This window comes from Mchenga conophoros, linkage group LG3 (genome assembly GCF_057382185.1).
Source record: "Mchenga conophoros isolate Kocher_MC1m ecotype Shallow Benthic linkage group LG3, M_conophoros_male_GT1.1, whole genome shotgun sequence".
In the NCBI taxonomy this organism is placed as follows: domain Eukaryota; kingdom Metazoa; phylum Chordata; class Actinopteri; order Cichliformes; family Cichlidae; genus Mchenga; species Mchenga conophoros.
Window position 1 is genome coordinate 59,398,643 of NC_140528.1, and position 22,084 is coordinate 59,420,726.

Below are 22,084 nucleotides of genomic sequence, written 5' to 3' on the forward strand. Positions count from 1 at the left end.
ATGTGCAAAAGATGGAGGATATCTACCAGGCCTCTCATATTTGGACACAGCTCGCGGAGTCAACCCCATTGTGGAAAAGTTACCATATGGACTGCAGGAAAAATGGATTGCAACAGGAGCAAAGTACAAAGAAGAACATAAAGTTGTTTTCCCCCCTTTCAGTGTCTTTTCAAAGTTTGTAAGACAACAAGCCAAAATAAGAAACGACCCAAGCTTTGTCATCACACCTCCTGCCGACACAAGCTTCAAGAAGGAGAAAAGCTTCAGAGGCAGTAACAGGCAAGTGATTAGTGTACACAAAACGGACATTCCTACAGACACTAGTTCACCTCAAAATAGTTACAGCAAGCCTATAGAAAGCCCTGACAAGGTATGCCCAATCCATAAGAAGCCTCACCCTCTTAAAAGGTGCAAGAGTTTTAGAGCAAAGCCCATAGATGAGCGCAAGTCATTTTTAAAAGAGAACAGAATCTGTTTTAAATGCTGTGGCTCTACTCAACATTTAGCAAGGGACTGCAGGGCTCAAATAAAATGCATGGACTGTGGTAGCGACAGGCATTTAGCAGTGCTACATCCAGGTCCACCCCCTGCTCCAGCTGAGAGCTCTGGAGCTGATAAAGATGATGGCGGGGAGACACAGGATAATGCAAATGCCTCAGTTGTTTCCAAATGCACAGAAGTCTGTGGTGATGAAGATAGCCCACATTCATGCTCAAAAATAAGTCCTGTGTTAGTCTATCCAGAAGGCGAAAAAGAACAGGCTAGAAAGATGTATGCAGTGCTTGATGAACAAAGTAACAAGTCACTAGCTAAGTCGCAGTTTTTTGAGCTCTTTAATATTAAGACACGCTCCGAGACTTACAAGCTCAGAACATGCTCAGGACTGTCAGATAATGCCGGCAGAACAGCAGTAAACTTCATGATTGAGTCAATGGATGGTAAAGTAAAGCTCCCACTCCCAAACCTGATTGAATGTGACATGATTCCAGACGACAGGAGAGAGATTCCCTCTCCACAAGTGGCCATGAAGTTCTCACACTTACAGAAGATAGCTGAAAAAGTACCTCCTGTAGAAGAACAAGTACCTATTCTGTTGCTTTTGGGAAGAGACATTATACAGGTACACAAAGTCAGAGAGAGAATCAATGGGCCACACAATACACCTTATGCACAGCGTTTGGATTTAGGCTGGGTTATAGTTGGAGAAGCCTGCATGGGGAAGACGCATAAGCCCCCTAGTGTGAGTGTTCTCAAAACACATATTCTTCAGAATGGCCGTGCTTCTTACCTCTGCCCATGTCCTAACACGTTTCAAATCAAACACCAGTTAAACACCACACCTAACCCCAAAAAGGACAGGGGAAACACAAACACCAATCAACTGGGAGAAACTGTTTTTGACAGGACAAAAGATGATGACAAACCAGCACTGTCAGTAGAGGACAAAGACTTCATTGACATCATGGAGAAGGAGGTGTATCAAAATGAATGTAACAGCTGGGTGGCGCCTTTGCCATTCCGCTCTCCAAGACCAGAGCTTCCGAGTAACAGAGAGCAAGCATTCAAGCACCTCCAATCTCTCAGAAAGACATTGGACCGGAACCCTGAAATGAAAAGACAATATATCGAATTCATTCAAAACATGCTGGACAATGATCATGCAGAAGTCGCTCCACCTTTGGACTCAAACAAAGAACACTGGTACTTGCCATCCTTCGGTGTGTACCACCCACAAAAACCTAATCAGCTGAGAGTAGTCTTTGACTCAAGTGCAGAATTTGAAGGACAGTCCCTTAACAAAGTCTTATTAAGTGGACCTGACCTAAATAACACACTACTAGGTGTCCTTATGCGTTTTAGGAAAGAGCCTGTAGCATTTTCAGCTGATGTGCAACAAATGTTTTATTGTTTTGAAGTGAGAGAGGATCATAGGGATTATCTGAGATTCCTTTGGTATGAAGACAATGATCCCGACCAAGGTATTTGTGACTATAGAATGAGGGTTCATGTTTTTGGGAATAGCCCTTCCCCAGCTGTGGCTATTTATTGTATGAGGCGTGCTGCAGTCGAGGGAGAAGAAAAGCACGGACATGATGCAAAGCAGTTTGTAATGAGACATTTTTACGTTGATGATGGTCTCGCATCCACAGCAACAGTGGAAGAAGCTGTTGAGACACTCACAAGCGCTCAAAAGATGCTGGCACAGTCAAACTTAAGGCTACATAAAATAGCCTCTAATGACCACAAAGTAGTGGAAGCGTTTCCTGCTGCCGAGAGAGCCAAGGATCTAAAAGACTTGGATTTAGAGTTGGACGACATACCCCTGCAAAGGAGCTTGGGGGTACTGTGGAATCTTAAAAAGGACTGTTTTACCTTTCACGTCACCACCGAACAAAAGCCGTTCACCAGGAGAGGTGTCTTGGCCACTGTTAACAGTCTGTATGACCCGCTGGGTTTCGTGTCACCCATCACAATGCAGGGAAAAGCTCTTCTCCGTGAATTGACCTCAAAGCAAAAGGACTGGGATGAATCACTTCCTGCAGAAAGAGAAGATGAATGGAGCAGATGGAGAAGCTCATTGAAGGATCTTGAGCGGCTTCAGATACCGAGGTGCTACCTCTCGTTCTCCCAGGCCATTGCTGTGAAAAAAGAACTGTGCATATTTTCAGATGCCTCCACCATGGCCATAGGAGCAGTGGCATATCTGAGAGCTATTGATGGTGAAGGTCAGTGGCACACAGGTTTCATCATGGGCAAGTCCAAAGTAGCCCCAAGACCCGCCCACACTGTTCCTAGATTGGAGTTATGTGCAGCAGTGTTAGCTGTAGAGATGTACGAACTCATTAGAGATGAGATTGACATTGAAGTAGACACTGTCAGATTTTTCACAGACAGTAAAATTGTTCTTGGTTACATACACAACAACACAAAGAGGTTCTACACTTACGTGGCTAACCGAGTGATTAGAATCAGAAAGACTACACATCCAGCACAGTGGTTTTACATAGCCACTAGTGACAATCCAGCAGACACAGCCACTAGACCAATTGCAGCTTCTGCATTGGCTTCTACAAACTGGTTTAGTGGTCCTTCCTTTTTGACACAACACGACATGGAGAAGTCTCACTGTGATCGTTTCACACTGATCGATCCTGACACAGATGCAGAGATCAGACCTGATATAACAAGTTTTGTTACCAAAGCCTCAGTAACACAGCTAGAGCCATGCCGTTTTGAAAGATTCTCTCATTGGATGAGATTGTGTCGCACTATTGCATCACTAAAGCGTGTGGCAGTATCATTCAAGAAAACAAACACAGAAGGTAAAGGCTGGAAGTGTTTCAGTGAAACTAACACCACAGATGAAGTGTCTAAAGCAGCAAAGTTCATCATTCACACAGTATAAAGTGAAACATTCAAATAAGAGTACAGATGCATAAAAGAAAATCTGCCACTTCCAAAACAAAGCTGTCTTCAAAGGTTAAATCCAGTTATTGATGAAGATGGGCTCCTCAGACTAGGAAGTCGATTGGCACCTGCTAACCTAACAAAAGATGAGAAACATCCACTCATTATCCCAAATGCTCATCATATAGCCATCCTTCTTATTAGATACTATCATGAGAAGGTAGTGCATCAGGGGCGTCACCTAACAGAAGGAGTGCTCAGAGGTGCTGGATTTTGGGTTATTGGCAGTAAACGGCTCGTCTCTTCTGTTATTTACAAGTGTGTTCTTTGTCGAAAGCTTCGAGGACGACTTCAGACCCAAAAGATGGCAGATTTACCTGTGGACAGGCTGACACCAATGCCACCGTTCACTAGTGTAGGACTGGATGTCTTTGGACCCTGGACGGTCACCACACGTCGCACCAGAGGAGGGAGTGCAGACAGTAAACGCTAGGCTGTGCTTTTCACCTGCATGTCCACGAGAGCTGTGCACATTGAGCTCATTGAAACAATGTCAACATCCAGCTTCATCAATGCGCTAAGGAGATTTTTCTGCATCCGTGGACCTGCTCAAATACTCAGATCTGATAGAGGTACAAATTTTGTTGGAGCATGCAATGAGTTGCAAATTGATCACGAGGACACAGAACTAAACTCATACCTGCAAGAGAAAGGATGCACATGGCTGTTTAATCCCCCACACTCATCACACATGGGTGGATCGTGGGAGAGACTTATTGGAGTAGCAAGGCGCATCCTAGATGGTATTTTGTTGAAAGCCGTACATGTCCAACTAACGCATGAAGTGTTAAGTACATTCATGGCAGAAGTAATGGCAATAATGAATGCAAGACCACTTGTACCAGTCTCAACAGATCCAGACAAACCAAACCTTCTCACTCCAGCAATGCTCCTTACACAAAAGGTCAATGCATTATCTGCACCAACAGGAAGCTTTGGACCGCCAGACCTCTACTCAAAGCAATGGAAGCAAGTACAGTGTTTGGCAGACTCTTTTTGGAAACAGTGGAAAAGTGAATATCTTTCAACACTACAGCAAAGGAGAAAATGGACTGATGATAAAACAAACATAAAAGTTGGTGATGTTGTGTTATTGAAAGATGCTCTCGCACACAGAAATGACTGGTCCATGGGAAAAGTTGTAAGAACATTTGAGAGCAAGGACAATAAGGTTCGAAAAGCAGAAGTAAAGACTGTGAAAGATGGAAATGAAAAAGTGTTTTTGAGACCCATCACTGATATGGTTTTGCTTTTATCAAGTGATAAATAAGTGTTTGAAATAGCCCTAAACTGTTCAAAATGTTTATTAGAAAAGTTTGTTCTAGTGGCACAATTATATTGTACCAGGCGGGGAGTGTTCTGCCTTTTATAACTTAAATGGGATATTATAGTTGTAAACTAGCCTAGAGCTCCCTCTAGTGGCTGCTTTGGGTTCGGTTACTTTGGGAAAGGAAAAAATGAGAACGTGAAGAAGAAATAAAAGATGGCGGAAAGTGATACCGTAATGTTATCGTTCTAAGCTGATACGGACCTTAAAATGTTGTTGCCTTGGACAAGATATGTCTGTAAGTATGAGTGTCGATAAAATAATTATTATCTTTTGTTTTGTGTAAAAATGGTATGATAATTTGTACATTTGAAAGTTTTATCTTGTTAGCTTGCAGTAAGAGTGTAAGAAGCTAGTTTACAATGTTAGTTAGCTAATACGGTATTTTGTACTTTCAGTTTTACGATGGTCAAAGAGAAGGCAATGGTCAGAGGCCATTCTTCAATAAATCAGCGCACAAAGGAAAATAAGTCTGGTTATTGGAGCATCGTTATCTCGCTGTCTAGCTGGTGAAACTAAGAGACTCAGGGCGAGGACAGCATAGTATATCATGTGCATTTAAGACATTGAGTATATAATTTCTTGTCATTATTGTAAAAATTTGGATTATTGTGATGTATTTAAGCTGAAATAAATGTGAATCCCTGAGAGTCTGCTGTGTTCTTTTAACTTTTTATCCCAACGCAGAGTTTAGACAAATTCTAAAGTTAGAATTAGAAAATGGAGCACAGAAAACATATCTATTGTGCGAAGTGCAAAAAACACTATCAAAATATTCCCCCCCCCCCCCTTTTTTTTAAGATTAGACAACCTTTATTAGTCCCACACATGGGAAATTTGTTTTGTTACAGCAGAAAGTGAACAGTGCAAAGTTACACAGCAAAAATTAGAAAAACACTGGAATAGAATAAGAATAAGATACTGTACACAACTGTACACAATAGAATAAAATAAAATACTTTATACAATAGAATAAAATAGAATACAAATGCTATATACAACTGAGTATAATACAACGATGCCAGAAAAGAATATTGCACTTAGTGTTATTGCACATGTGTAGATGTGTGTTTGATCGGTTGAAGTCTTTGTTGTGGAGTCTGACAGCAGATAGAAGGAAAGACCTGCGGAGTCTCTCCGTCCCACACCGTGGGTGCCGCAGCCTGACCCTGAAGGAGCTGCTCAGTGCTGTCAGTCTCCTCCATGGGGTGGAAGATGTTGTCCAACAGGGATGACAGCTTAGCCACCATTCTCCTCTCACTCACCACCTCCACTGGGTCCAGAGGGCATCCTAGAACAGAGCTGGCCCTGCGGCTCAGCCTGTTCAGTCTCTTCCTGTCCCCGGTAGAGATGCTGCCGTCCCAGCAGACCACACCGTAAAACATGGCTGAGGCCACCACAGAGTCATAGAAGGTCTTCAGCAGCAGGTCCTTCACTCCAAAAGACCTGAGTCTCCACAGCAGGTACAGCCTGCTCTGCCCTTTCCTGTAGAGAGCATCTGAATTGTGAGTCCAGTTCAGTTTATTGTTCAGATGAACACCAAGGTACTTGTAGCTGTCCACAGCTTCAATGTCCATACCTTGGATCTTCAATGGTTGTAGTGGAGGATATTTGTGCCTGTGGAAGTCTGTGGGACTGTCCCCAGCCTCAGGCTCAGGTTGAAGATGGGCTCCATCACCCCACACAGTTGGTCTGCGCAGGACCTAACGACCCTTGAGCTGATGCCATCTGGACCCGCTGCCTTCTTGACTCCAATTCTTGACTGCAACTGCATTTCATTGTATTTTTATTTTTTTTACAGTGACAATAAAGAACCTAAAATCTTGAATGGCAAAAGCCAAAATCAAGAGAAAAAGAAAAGACAAACTCAAAGGCACAGAGTAATTCAACAGATAGATGGCTGCATTATGGAAGCAGTTAGAGTCGGAAAAACGGCATCCAAATGTAGAAAATCAAGATAACCACATTAGTGAAGGAGAACTCAAAGCAAGACCGATGACCAACTACAAAAGGAAAACAGGAAATGGCCCAAAAGATAATAAGCACAAAGTCATGACACACTGTTCATAGTACAAAAGTAATACTCTGGAAACAAAAAACAAGTAACTCCACAAACAAAATCTTAACTACAGCATTAGCAACAATAAATGTTTCAGATACTAGAATGTAAGCAGGATCAAACTAAGAAAAAATACAATTAAAACAAAAAGAAAAACAGCGACTGTAAAGTTTACATTGTTGGGTTGTCATTTATGCTTAGAAATACATATTCATATATTCTTAGAAATTAATAATCATTTAGAAATATATAGTTGATTGCATATTGAAAGAATGTCTCATCCTAGAGGGTCTGTAACAACTCTGTGTAGCGTGAAGAGGGGAGTGTGTTCACTCCTCTACAGAGTGTTCTGGCATACATCACACACCTCCTAGGGACATGAGAGAGGTCATATCTTCTCTCATTGATATATAGTATAGCAAACACATGTATATCTGTTTGAGTGTAAGAGCCTAATAATTTTTAAAAATATTTCTTCACTCACGGGCCGTAAGTAGGGGTGACATGAGCCGCGAGATAGAGAGACAGGCATTAGAGCCTCTTATTGTGTGTTTTGTTTGGGTTCCCACCGGCGTGGAATTACCAAAAATAGAGAGACCATAGCCTAACATATGAAACAGGAAAATACCACCATGTAATCCATTTATTTCAACAAAGTAACTGTATTCTGAATATCACCTATTAAACGGTAACTGTAACGGATACATTTACTCATATTTTGTATTTTAAATATGTAACGCCGGTACATGTATTACGTTACTCCCCAACACTGCCTGTTGATGAGATCTTGTGCCACTCCTAAAACACTGGCCTCCAACTCCTAAAGAGACACGGGTGTCCCTAAATTTAGCAAATATTAGCTTCAGGCTAGCTTGCTACGACGGATAGGCTAATACCAGCATTTTACCACAACTTCACCAGATGACCAAAAATGATTACTTACCTGCAGTGTTGGGAAGGTTACTTTTAAAATGTATTCCGTTACAGAATACAGAATACATGCCCCAAAATGTATTCTGTAACGTATTCCGTTACGTTACTCAATGAGAGTAACGTATTCTGAATACTTTGGATTACTTAATATATTATCGTGCTTTTTACAACAACGTGAATGTACTATTGCTGTGTGATTTATTACTATTACTGAAGGTCCGCGACTCCGAACTGTAGTAAAGGGACCTCTGACTAATATGGCGGGGTCCCTGTCGGCACGAGGGGCACGAGGAAAGATTTCATCACGCCGTGGAGAAGCGGCTGAAAGAGACGGTGTCTTGCTTCCCGTGGGTACTGGATACGCTCAATCCAATCGTCATGGACTTCCTGCTTTCCACCCTCCACCTCCACTCTCCTCCTCAGGCTGCTCACCGGCCCGGCCAGCTGGTGGAGTCACAGCCTGAGACGCCGGCCCCGACGTCTACACGGAAACGACGTTCGCGCCGCCGGCGTTCCTCACCGCAGCCTAACCCACGGACTTCTCAAGAGCCGGCTGTGGTGAGTAGTACGGACAATTTTCCATTTCCCTCACCATCTGTGTTTGTGTCTGCAGTGGACCAACTGACAGCACAGGTAGGATCACCTCGGTCAGAGGTCTCCACACCACTCGCTGCTTCACCATCTGCAGCTGTAGCACCACCATCGTTTCATCTGCCTGCAGCCACCATGCTGCCATCTTTTTCACCGCCTGCTACGTCGCCACCCGGACCTGCCCAGCCCGAGCCGGGGGAGCTCTCGCTGCCAGCCGAGGAGGAGCTCTCACTGCCAGCCGAGGAGGAGCTCTCGCTGCCAGCCGAGGCTGCCTGGTTTTTTCCTAATGGGTGGAGAGTTTTCCCACCGCCACTTGTTGCTCACCTATTGGACCCACCACTGCAAGGAAGACGGCGCCGGCGTCATCTCCGTCAAACCGAAGCTCACCTCACTTCTGTGGTTTCGGAGGAACCAGCTGACTCTGGACTGACCGCACAGGGAGCCGCAGGAGGAGCTCGCGCTGCCGGAGCAGGAGCTCAGCGAGCAGGATCCGGAGCTGAGCGAGCCGGAGCTGGAGATAAGCGAGCAGGAGCCGGAGCTCAGCGAGCCGGAGGAACTCGCGCTGCCCGAGCAGGAGCTCAGCGAGCGGGAGCCGGAGCTCAGCGAGCCGGAGGAGCTCGCGCTGCCCGAGCTGGAGCTCAGCGAGCCGGAGCCGGAGCTCAGCGAGCCAGAGCTGGAGATAAGCGAGCAGGAGCCGGAGCTCAGCGAGCCGGAGGAACTCGCGCTGCCCGAGCAGGAGCTCAGCGAGCCGGAGGAACTCGCGCTGCCCGAGCAGGAGCTCAGCGAACGGGAGCCGGAGCTCAGCGAGCCGGAGGAACTCGCGCTGCCCGAGCAGGAGCTCAGCGAGCGGGAGCCGGTGCTCAGCGAGCGGGAGCCGGTGCTCAGCGAGCGGGAGCCGGTGCTCAGCAAGCGGGAGCCGGTGCTTGGCGAGCCACCAGCGGAGGAGGTCGGCGAGCCGGAGGGACCTCCACGTCTAGCGTGCCCTCCACGCAATCCACGTCCAGTGCGTCAACGTCAGCGACCAGCGCGTCATAGACCGTGTGCCACACCTCGCTGTTGCTCACCGGAGCAGCGACGTTGCCACCGGACCCGTGGCAGTCCGCCGGAGGAGCAGCGACGTTGCCACCGGACCCGTGGCAGTCCGCCGGAGGAGCAGCGACGTTGTCACCGGACCCGTGGCAGGCCGCCGGAGGAGCAGCGCCGCCACCGGACCCGTGGCCGGCCGCCGGAGCTGTCACACTGCCGCCACCGGACCCGTGGCCGGCCGCCGGAGCTGCAATGCCGTCGCCACCGGGCCCGCGGTCGGCCACCGGAGCTGTCACATTGCTGCCACCGGACCCGTGGCCGCCCGCCGGAGCTGTTGCGACGCTGCCGCCACCGGACCCGTGGCAGGGTGCCTGAAGTATTCCGTTGCTGTCACGGGACCCGAGGTAGGCCACCTGAACTCTTGTGTTATAGTTACTGGCCGCCTGAACTGGTTTTCTCACGCCACAGTTTTGGGGGGTTATTGAACTGTTTTGTGCCTCCGCTGGAGTCGCGGTTGAGCCTCTGGGACTTTTGAGATGAACTATTTGGTCATTTGGGGGTTGGTTCCGGCCCTCCGTCCTGTCTGCCATCGCAGCCCGTGACATCAGGTGTGTCAGTTGGTGTGTCATCTGTTTTTGAGTGCGGGGGAGAGTTAGAATTTCTTGGTTTTAAAGCTATGTTAGGAATATTGTAATGTAATTTCCAAAATTTGCATATGATCTGCAATTTGTAGCAGATCTACTGACTATCACATAGCAGCTGGAGCAGTCTCAAATGGAGGTCAGTCCACTACTGCCACCTGTGGCCAAGTGCCAAAGCCTGCCTACTACTAAATTAACTTGTGACACATATGCACCTGTTTCTATGACCACATTGAGTAGAGTCTGAGTGGATGCACTTACCCTGGTGCATTCAAATCCACCCACAAACATATTGAAAGATGCAATGCCAGCAACGTTAATTGTCAAGACTAAAACCAATCATTAAGCAATGACAACAGGGATCATTTGTTTCTGTTTATTTTAGCATGCACAACATTTATATTTGCCTTCTGTACAGGGGACATCCACACACACAGTGTGGTACCACCTTCCGCAGAAACCTTTTTTCGCGATCGCCTCCTGCATGAGGATATCACCAGGTAAACTCGCGACATTTTTAAACATTTGGTTGTTCAACAGCAACAGGACTGACAGAGTGTGGTTGCGGTAACCTCACAAATGTCACAGATGACACATTTGATGTTTATTTGCTGTTTTGTCAGTAGCTGCTCCAGAAAAGCAAGTCTACCACACATCTGTTCGACCAACGCCAAATAATCTGCGATGCCAGTTAATCTGGAACACCGGCGGCCGCCTCGGGTCTCTCCTCCTTCCCTTCTCTTTCCTTCATCCACCTGCTGACCTCTGTGGAAGCTCCGCCATAGCCACCACCAAACAACTGACTTATCTTTACACATCTGCCAGCATCTGGCCAATCCACCAGCTTTCATTGTTTATACCGTTACTAAAAGAAAAAAAAACTCATTACCCATAACAACGGAAAATCACCATCGATGGTGGGCCGGACTCAAATGTTACTGAACTTCTCCAGCTATGGTCGTGCCATCAGTTAACCCTTTGCGTGCCAGCTGTGGCACGCGTGCCCAGGGTTGCCGACCCCTGACGTATCGTAAAAGAGTTAGTAATTTATTTTTTTACTACCTGTAATTTATTGCAGTTTACGTCTATTTGCTTAATTGTTTACTAAATGTTTGAGGTGTGAAATAAACGGCAATGGAGTTTGAAAACAAAATATGGGTGTGTGTGGTTGGAGGATGTGTTTGTGCGGGGGTGTTTCGGTGGTGGTGGTGGGGGGGGGGGGGGGGCGTGAACATTTTTCTTTTAAAACAAAGGGGGGTTAGCAAAAAAAGTTAGGGAACCACTGTCTCAACCTGTGAGAGAGACTTCAGTTCTTACATGTCAGCAGGAAGGGGAATGATCCTGCATGGATCTTTTACTTGAAAGTGTAAAACGGGAAGTGAAAAATAAATGTTGTTGTTTTTGGTTGTTTCTTGGCTGTTTCTTCATTCATGCTTCTTCACTTTCAGTACTTGTACCTGACCATCTTCAGAGGAATGTGTTTTTATTTTTGTTAAGTCACCAAACAATGAGCTGTGACTCATTCACTCATTTTTAAATGAGTCATTCACTCATTAAAAAATGTTGACGTCACCTAGTAAGAATACGTAGTTGATTGTTGTTCATTTGCTGTATCTTTTATTCCTTGGCTTTTAAATCAGAATGAGTTTGTATTACTTTTATTTATCTTATTTCTCACTCAAATCTTCTAATTTTATGATTCTTTTTCTTAACTCTTGTCATATGTTTTTATTTCTTTTAATTGTCTTAATTGTACAGCACCTTGGTCAACGGTTGTTGTTGTAAATGTGCTATATAAAGAGGTTCAGTAACATTTGAGTCCGCTGATCTAATTTATGGTTTTGATTAGAAAGAAGAAAATACAATGTTTTAGCTCTTTCTTGTTTTCTAAATTCTGTCTACTGCCTTTTATCCACAGAGTCCAACATTGTTCATTTTGGGACAAATACTGGCGTCCAAAGTGATGGAAGAGTGTTTGCTTTTGTTTTTCTTGTGTTTTTTCTTTGATGAGCGTAACCAATATGTATAATAATAATGAAAGTACTTTGTTGTGTCTCTTTTTCCATGTCAGTTGCTTTAATCATTTAAAATCCCTTTTTATCTACTTGCATTTTTTTTTGTCCATTCTGGGTTTCCTTTTTTAGTCATTTATAGTTATTAATATTGAATCGTTGCTTCCTTTTACACAATCACACTGGCATAATGTTGACAGGAAGTAGGTTTGAATTGGTTTCACAGGCATCACTTTTACAAAGACTTTTTTAATTTAACTCAAAAATCTGTTCTGTATTTTATCAGGTGCTTTTCACATCAGTTAGGGAGGACGCCTCAGTGTTTGAAGTCATATCAACCATTAACTTGACCCAAACTAGTTGAGACTGGGATATTTGAAGTTATCATAATAGCTTTCTTAACAAAACAGGCAGGTTGTGCTCCTTACTTCCAGAATGGAGATAGCATATTGTTTGTTATGTCAGGTTAGTCTGCTTTGAAAATCAACAAAGAAATAGTTTGTTAGTGTGTTGAATCCCGAGAATTCCAGACTTTATATTTAAGTGTGTTACACGTAAATAAGGCTTGCATATTTGTGAGCAGCACAACAGGAACAGTTAGCCAGGCTAAAAACATGGGCGTAACAGCCACGTGAGAAAACGTTTACAAGATGATTTATCATTCTGTCATTGTTCCTGACAGCTGTGTTGGGGATCAGGGGAACACGTGTGGAGTTTCACTTTAGGCCTTTCAGAGTACCAGGAAGTACTTTAACACCAAACTGTGATTTTTTTCTGGTAGTTGTAAGGGAAGCAAGTCAAATAAAACTTCACTAAAAACTGAAAAATTAATGCTAATAGCTCAAACAAATAAAACTGTGTCATCCAACTGGAAGTGAACTTTGACGTCCACATGAGCTAGTTTGTCAATCTTTTCACTACGTGGCCTAAATTCCCAAAGCCTCATTCTTCCTTCTCATCAAGGATTTGGTAAGCATGTCTGTCATGTTTTGTCTGGTGAGCGTAGGAGGAGCCTAACCAGACAGGCAGGAATAAAGAACCTGTCTCCTACACAGTGCCAGGAAGAGTCTGTTGCTGAAGGAGCTGCTCAGGGCCTCTGCAGTATCATGCAGGGGGTTTGCAGTGTTGTCCATAATAAACCTTTGCTTGGCTAACATCTTCCTCTTTGGAGTCTAGGGGACTGGCCAAGACAGAGCTGGTCCTCTTTACCAGTCTTTATACCCACAGCACTGTTCAGTATATTTATAGATAGCACGTGAAGAGCTGAATAACAAAAAATACCAGGAAGTTTTACACTAGCAGTTTCACCTGTCATCTCTTTTGGGGTAACTGTTTTAGAAAATTACTGGAAACCAAAATTGTCATTGTAAAAATGACTTCCTAGTTCAAAGTGCAATGCTGTGACAGCGTGCCAGGTTTACACACGTGCATATTGGCAACGCTCGTGCAGAGAACAAGCAAGAACAATAGAATTAATACTTATTGTACTGGAAGTGTGAAACACGTGAGTTTGGTGTGGCATTCAGCTGAAAGGTTAAACAGGACGCGTCCAGCGGGAACCTGAATGAGTCATGACACAGTATGAGTGTGACCCATTGAAACAAAACAGAGCAGAGTAGGAACAGTGATATTTCTAACAGAAGCAGGAGCTGTAGCACCTCATTTCTTCTTCTACATAAGCTAGGAATAATTGAAGCTTTAACAGGTGCTGGTATCAGGGAGCCAGTCTGTGTGCTGGCTGCTGATGGTGTTTATTGTCTTTATTTGGGTGTGTTTATACCGATATGCCACTACCTAATGCAATTACTGTAAATGACCTGAAAAGCATTGCTGCATATTTTTAGCTGGCTTTGTGTCACATAGGATGGATTAGAAAAATCCAGCTCTGACCTGGGAATGATTCATCCCAACAACCATGGGTGTGTTCATCAAGGCCTCTGTGACACAGAGCTTCCTCGAATGAATTACTCTGTTTACAGATTTAAAATGACTACAAACTTAACAATGAAAGATTTTACGATTTGTGGCATCTCGCAGCAACATTACTTAACACCCTGGATCACGTCTACAGCAACATACACGGTGCATACAGGGCTGCACCACAGCCCCACTTTGGACAGTCTGACTACATCTCTCTGTTCATGTACCCGGCTTACAGACAGAAACTGAAACAATCGAACCCTGTCATCATCACACCTGTTAAACTGTGGACCCCAGAGTCTGACAGCATCCTACAGGACTGTTTTGCCCAAACAGACTGGGATGTGTTTCAAACTGCAGCCACCAAGGAGATCTGCTCTGTCAATATACAGGACTATGCTGAATATGTGACCGGGTACATCAGCACCATCAGCTCTGCAGGCAGTCTGCTAGATGACCTCAATGTATTGAGGCAGCAGGACCAGACAGGACGGGTCCTTAAAGCATGTGCTAGTTGTTGGCTGATGTTCTCACTCCCGTCTTCAACCTCTCCCTCAGCCAGAGTACCGTCCCCACATGCTTCAAGACCACAACAATCATCCCTCTTCCCAAGATAATATAAGATAACATAATAATTTTTGCACATAAGGTCATCTTACATATTAAACCAGCATATTAAGCTCATAGCTCTTTTGCACATAAATCTATTTAACACTTCAATTTTTGTCTCCATTTATTTATTTATTCTATTTGTATTTCCATTGTTCTAGTTCTATTTGTACATTTTAACCGGCATCTGTGTAGGAAGGTAGATTATTTCTGCACCAAAGTGCACGTTGTTGTCATTCCCAGCCTGTATTTATTAATTGCTTGGATTAAATCTGTAGTTAAATTGATAACTGCATACAAAAACATTTGCAACAGTGAACAGCAATTAAAATGTAGAGTAAATACCAGGAAAAGCTAACAGGCAGAACAAGAATAACCGGTATAACTCGTTGGGAAACTCCACTGTGGGAGGAACTTTGTACCATGTTTTATTTTATAGAAAGACAAGCGTGTTTTTGTGGATATTCATTCTTCACATCTTTCAAGGACCGTCTGCCTGCATGACCTAAACAAGTAAGTGATTATTTATACCAAGCAGATAGCATAGAGAATAAAAATACATGAAACAAGACATCAGCTGCCTTTTCTTCAAGATAGACTGACTTTTGATCCAAATATTGACGGCAATATTTTTAATTAGAGGCACAGAAATAGTAAAAGTGGATATCTCAGAGATGATGTGTAAAATGTAGGTGTGTGTATTCTGGATGTAATCTCAGGTTTCAATCTTTAAATTAGAGCAACAACTCCTACTACTTTTACATTTTTAACACGTTGACTGGAGTTTGAGTGTCAGAGAGAACTCAGTAAGGGGAGAGCAGTGGCTAAATAAAATGCATTAATAAAGAGCTGAGGGCTGATTTATTGGGAAAAAATTAAAGTAAGTAAGTAAAATAGTTAATATAGTGATGAAATTGTACGAAAAGGTTCAGAAACAATTTCTCTTTATATTGCTTTCATTTGAATTTTACCCATTGTCTCAAAATTTCTTTCTTTTAATTTAGTAAATCTAATAATAATGAGCATTTCTTTGATTTTAAATTTGACTACAAAGAAAATTATTGTAGTCAATAATTCAGTCAATGAAAAGTCTGAGATTTTCTCCTTCTATTGCCTCTTTCACAGCCCATTTTTTGATCTCTTTACTGGTAAATCCATTAGATTCATAAAAATGTAACAATATGTTGCCACTAGGACCTTCAGACTCTGTTTGTGAACCCTTGTATATTTGCAGTCTGCAGATTGAACTTAAACATAGTTGTTGTCTTCGAAGCATCTGAAATAAATCTGTCCACTTTTCTCTGCGCTACAGCATGATGAGCTTTCATGTGTTATACCCTTTTCTGTGAAATATAAGTGAAAAGGGCACACTGGACGCTTTACTTTGATCTTATGTTTAAAAATATCCTTTAGTCTTCTTGGTTTGCCATTTAGATTTTTTTAAACTTAGATTTATAAACCTGCATCTTTACAATCTGACCTAAAGAGTTTAAATCCCATAGAGTACAGAAGAATTTCAACATGTGTGGGTAACAAAATGTTATTTCTCTGTCAGAAACATGGCCTCCACATTGTCTGAAGAGCAATTTCAGTGCAGCATCTGTTTGTACAGCTTCAAAAATCCTGTCTCTATCCCGTGTGGGCACAATTTCTGCCTGGAGTGCATCAAACGTTATTGGGATGTGGCACAAAAGTCGGATTGTCCGCTGTGCAAAGAATCCTTCGGAAGTCGCCCCGAACTCAGGGTGAATAGGACCTTAAAAGAAATCACTGAAAGATTTCAAAGGTTGGTTGACTGTAACTATACTATAGTGCTTTATTTCAACGTTTTAGCACATTTGGTTGAAATTAATCAGATGTATATCATCATCTTAAAGCTTGTTAAAGGAAATGCCAGGATTCAAAGCAAAGAGACCCATCATTTCACTACCGCCAAATAGGTCTGGAGGAGAGAAGGAGATCAAGATCAAGGTGGGAGAAAAAGTGGTTAAATGTAACGACGCTCATGGATTATCTTGTAAGGAACTCCAGATAATCCAAGATGTAAAATACATGTTTTCAACTTCAGCCTCTGCAGACTCGGATAAAGAAGACCCAAGAACAGTATCAACACATGATCCAGACCCGAATCAGAAAGACCGAGGAGATCAAACAGTCAATGGAGCTGAGCAAAGTGAGCATTGCTTTTTGATCATTTACAGACATGAACATTTCTCGGCCTGTTTGCTCTCTAAGAAACAAAACTTCAACCAATTTGTTTGTAGAAGCTCACATCAGAAGAAAAACAGCAGTGTTGTTCTGCTTCATGTAGACTGTATTTAAAAGACAGAGAAGACTCCCCCTGCTGGTCATTTTAAAAAATGCATTAGCTTCACTTTTCAAGCCTGGAATCCACTTTTGGCTTTTATTTGCAGTTTATCCTGCTATAATATCCATGCAGAGTGTAAGTAACCTTGTGCACAAAAGACTCTGATTACAGGGCAGAGTAACTATAGAAACTCAAAAGCTAAAATCCTTGCATATCTTCTAAAGTCAGGATTACTTCAGTCAAAGTATTTTTCCATCTTTAGTAATTCATATATGGCAGCGTGGCTCTGTTTTAAGAGCTCTTGTGATCTTTTATTAGTTGTTTTTATTGATATAATAAACCTTCATTATACATAAAGAGACATGGAAAAGCAGGGCTGGAGGTGGGTTGGGACAATAGATCAACTGTTATCAGAGGACTGCAGGCTGGTCTCACTGAGATCATCTTCTTTGTCTTCTTTTTGGGGGAAATGTGTTAAATTATGGGCATATTAATAAGAATCATCGTATATAAGCAGTTTTTGCCTAAGTTTAATTTGTTTTGCATTTCATTGAAGAAGGGGTAGCAAAGTACAAAGGTGGTGCATTTTAACATATTTCACATATTAATTCAACTCTTTTCATCTCTGCAGAGAAATAAAGAAAGAGAGATACAGGCCAGCGTTCAGGCTGCCACAATGATGGTAATTGCCATTGAGAGAAACCAGGCTTTGCTCATCGAGGAGATCGAACGGAAGCAGGAGGTGGCTGAGAAGAGAGCAGAGGAGCTTCTCAAGGAGATCAGCCAGGAGATCAATGAGCTGCAGAAGAGATGCAGTGAGCTGCACCTCCTGGAGCACACTGAGAACCCAGTTCAGCTCCAGCAGGTCAGAATCAGTATTTATGTTTAATATTTCTGCACAGCCAAGCAAGTTTAAAGCATCTAAAGCGATTGTAATATGATATGAATACAAACCGGCCTGTCTGCTTGTTAGTGAAATCATTTATTTGTGCTCATTTCTGTCACTGATGCTGTTTTAGGACTTTTTACATCTGGACGCTCCGATGTCCGTCAAGCACTGGGCTGACGTCAGAGTCCAATCGGAGAGCTACGCACGGACTGTGAGGAGAAATTTCTCCAAACTGGTCGACATCTGCCAAGAACTGGAGAGGAAGCTGTGTGCAGAGGGTCTGTAATCCTTATGATGACATGACATTATAGTCTCTGATTTTAGAACACAAGACTTTCTTTGCATCACTGGTTCCTTTGGTTTTATTATAATCCTGCCACTTTTTGCATTGCATATATATTTATATCATATTTTACACTATAAGTCTGCACATAACTAACTTTAGTGATACACTTAGGGTCCAAAAATAAATCTCGTAACATTCGCTAAAATATTAGTGAATATTTTAATTGTTCTACGTTAATGTTTAATGACACTAAAATGACACAGTTTCTTTTCTGATCTTTTGCAGAGGTAAACAAGATGAATAAATATGCAGGTATGTGTATGGATATGATATTTATATTGTGATTACGTTATATGGATTACACAAGACTGAAAATTTGTCACCACCATATCTAATAAAGACTCTTACTGATGTCAGTAGAAAGAAAGTGGCTCTTCACACTGATTCAAATAATCTTTATACATTTAAATGACTCAGAATACAGATACTCTGTTGCCAAAAAAGGTGACTTCAGTAACAATATGCTTCAAAACAACAGGGTTATTTTTTCATATTATTTCTTTAATCCTGAAAAATTTGAATAAATCTGAAATAGCAAATCTTTTTATGTGTTTTTTTCTGTTTCTGTCTCCAGTGGATGTAACTCTGGATCCTGCTACTGCTGCTGGCTGGGTGGTCCTGTCCCCGGATAATAAAAAGGTGAGCTGTAATTATCAGCTGCATGATTCCTGACTGTAACACCTTAACAAGAGCTCAGAGTTAAACAAAGTCTTGTCCTGTCGTAAAAAATGATCCAACAAAGTGTTGATACATGTGCAGCTGTTTGTATAATTAAGTGTAAAGTCATTTGCTTAGTTAGTTATACACACCAGTTCAGTTTAGCCCTGTAATATTATTGGGAAAACACTTATTAAAACACCTATTATTGAGAAATTGCATTTCTTGTCTGTGAAATTAGAGTCTGTGAATTACAGACAACAGCTAATGGACGACAAATATTATGCAGGAACTAAAATGACGGAAACTAGTGGATCAGAAGTCAGGAAGATGCAAAATAACGACAATTACGGCATCAGTAGTTGTTGTATGAATGTGATCGTGGCAATCCACAGGTGAGCATGAGCTACCAGCAGTGGAGGACCCCGCTACCTGACGACCCCCGCAGGTTCGACTCCTGCGTCGCCGTGCTGGGAAAACAAAGCTTCACATCTGGGAAACGTTACTGGGTGGTTCAGGTAGGATAAAAGGATAAAATAAATAACTGCTAAACAGCTTATAGTCGTGATCAGTGTGAATATTATCCAAAGTGGAACACAACAGCTTTATTTAGAGTAAGATTTGGATTGAAATACACCAAAGAAAATTACACATGAACACAACGACACAACCTGTGACTAGGACTGTATAATGTATATGATCTAAACAAGCAGGAAAATAAAACTCTTTACGCCCCCTGGTGGCTACATGATGTTCACTTCTGATTTTATATCTGCTGTGTTTACTGTCAGAAAAAGTTTATTATCATTTAAAAAGCAACCTAAAGAAATGAAGCTCTGCTCCGCAGTTTAGCATCATTTTTGTCCTTCTTTGTGTTTCAGGTTGGGGATAAAACAGACTGGGATCTTGGGGTGGCCCAGGAGTCCATCAACAGGAAGGGCGCCATCACAGTTCGCCCTGATAACGGTTACTGGGCGATATGCCGACGTAACGGTGGTAGCCTGTGCGCCTGCGCTGGGCCCGCCGTCACTCTTCACCTTAAAGAAATTCCTCAGAAAGTCGGTATATTCCTGGACTATGAAGAAGGCTCGGTGTCCTTCTACAACACAGAGGCAAAGACTCACATTTATACTTACAGCGGGCTCACTTTCACTGAGCCGCTGTATCCGTACTTTAACCCCTGCATACATGACAACGGGAAGAACACGGCCCAGCTGGTCATCTGCCCGATCGAGGCTGGGATCACTGTAGACACTTCAGCACGTTGAGCGAGAGACTCGGAGGATCCTTTTTAAAACCTCGAGAGCATCCACATTCATTGTCTGGATAAGTTGTAATCTGTAAATGCAAACGAAAGACCAAGAACAGGAGAAAATATTCTTCTCCCAAGTGTAAAGCGAACACCCTTAATATTGTCCTGGTACAGACTGCAAGCCCAAGCTTAGCTCCTGCAAGGTGTTTGGATATATTTATTTATTTATTCCAGTCAAAAGCTATAAGTTAACCACAAGGTTTGCTAATGTCTCTCAATCTTCCTGATGATATCTATAAAGAGGTTTTTAAAAAGAGCTAAAGACCCAAGCGAGGGTTCATCTGAACCATCCACTTATGTCTGCTAAGGTAGGACAAATGTATGTAAATGAGGATAAAACTTCCACTGATAAGTCCACAGTTATCTGACAACGACACATTAGTGATGGTTTAGGAACTATAAGATGCACCTATACACGATCACTACGGTGGATAGCACTGCATGAATCCTGCCTACATTTTTACACTACTCATTCTTTGGTAATTTATTAATATGGTATAACTTATATTATAGCTCAAGGCCTGATTTAAAAGAACTTTATGAATCCAACTTTGTTTGGATCTTTGGTTTAAGATCAGGGACACGTCACATGGTCTTATGAGTTCAGAGGTGCATGTCTGTTTTAGTTGGTAGCACGTAGATCATAGTACCACAATAGTATATTAACATCAGTATATCATGTGCATGTAAGACATTGAGTATATATAATTTCTTGTCATTATTGTAAAAATTTGGATTATTGTGATGTATTTAAGCTGAAATAAATGTGAACTGAATCCCTGAGAGTCTGCTGTGTTCTTTTAACTTTTTATCCCAACGCAGAGTTTAGACAAATTCTAAAGTTACAATTAGAAAATGGAGCACAGAAAACAAAAGATAACAAGCAGAAAGTCATGACACACTGTTCATGGTACAAAAGTAATACTCTGGAAACAAAAAACAAGTAACTCCACAAACTAAATCCTAACTACAGCATTAGCAACAATAAAGGTTTCAGATACTAGAATGTAAACAGGATCAAACTAAGAAAAAAAACAATTAAAACAAAAAGAAAAAGGACTCAACAACCTCTCGTTGGGTAGTCAAACCACTGGTGACAGACAGAGCACAGGGACATACCTCCATAAGCAACAAATCATCAAAGACCGACACAAAAGCTGACATCAAACCACGTTGTCTGCACGCTGCGTTTCTTTGCATCATGGATGGTGAGTCAGACTCATTCTGTGTCAGCACTGTATTGAACTTTAGAGTATCTTATGTGGGGCAGAGCACTGAAGCTGCACTGAAGCTGCTTTCAGTGCTGGAGGTGCTGGAAGATCTTTTTAAAATGTCTTCATGTATTATGTTTATAGATGATGTACAGTGTTTGCTTGTAGGTTTATCGTTAAAGAAGCAGCACTTTAATGAGTTTATTTGAACAAGGGTTTCTTTCCTGTTATTTACCAATAGAAATACTTTCTTAAATCCTACTTCTGCTACTTAATTATATTTGTGTATTTGTATCCCAATAACTACAATAAAAAGTGTGCTTTATCCTGCTTGAGTAGCACGGCTCAAAGGTCATACATTCAAAATTCATAACTGACTTGTAGCAACAGCAACTGCAGTGGGAGAAAAAAATATATCATTTCCTTTTCACAGAATCTCACACTGCTTAATATTTCTTACACTTAGTGCAACTTACATTTGTGCACAGGTGCTTTTACATTACACTTATATTTTACACTTCACTTACATTTACACATTTTACAGTGTAAAAGTAAACAAAATATAAAATGCAAGTTACAGTTAAATTTTACAGTTACACTAACATTTTACAGTGTAAATGTAAGCGAAGTGTAAAATATAACTTATATTTACATTTTACAGTAACACTTGCATTATAGGTTACACTTGCATTTTGCTCTTTGCTTTTTCACAAATGTTGTGCTATACCCTGTGTGTTGTATTAAGTGACAATTGCACTTCTTTGTCTTGTGCTTA

The 22,084-nt window shown here is 42.1% G+C and overlaps 1 protein-coding gene across 1 annotated transcript; it reads left to right on the plus strand.

Moving 5' to 3' along the window:
* The first annotated feature begins 16,145 nt into the window (after positions 1 to 16,145).
* LOC146579771 (nuclear factor 7, ovary-like) lies at positions 16,146 to 20,054 on the plus strand. Its single transcript, XM_085269536.1, has 9 exons — positions 16,146 to 16,372; positions 16,464 to 16,557; positions 16,655 to 16,759; positions 17,526 to 17,759; positions 17,914 to 18,061; positions 18,355 to 18,381; positions 18,704 to 18,768; positions 19,182 to 19,304; positions 19,668 to 20,054. Exons 1-9 carry the CDS (start codon positions 16,146 to 16,148, stop codon positions 20,052 to 20,054), a joined length of 1,410 nt encoding a protein of 469 aa, XP_085125662.1.
* Positions 20,055 to 22,084: the final 2,030 nt, after the last annotated feature.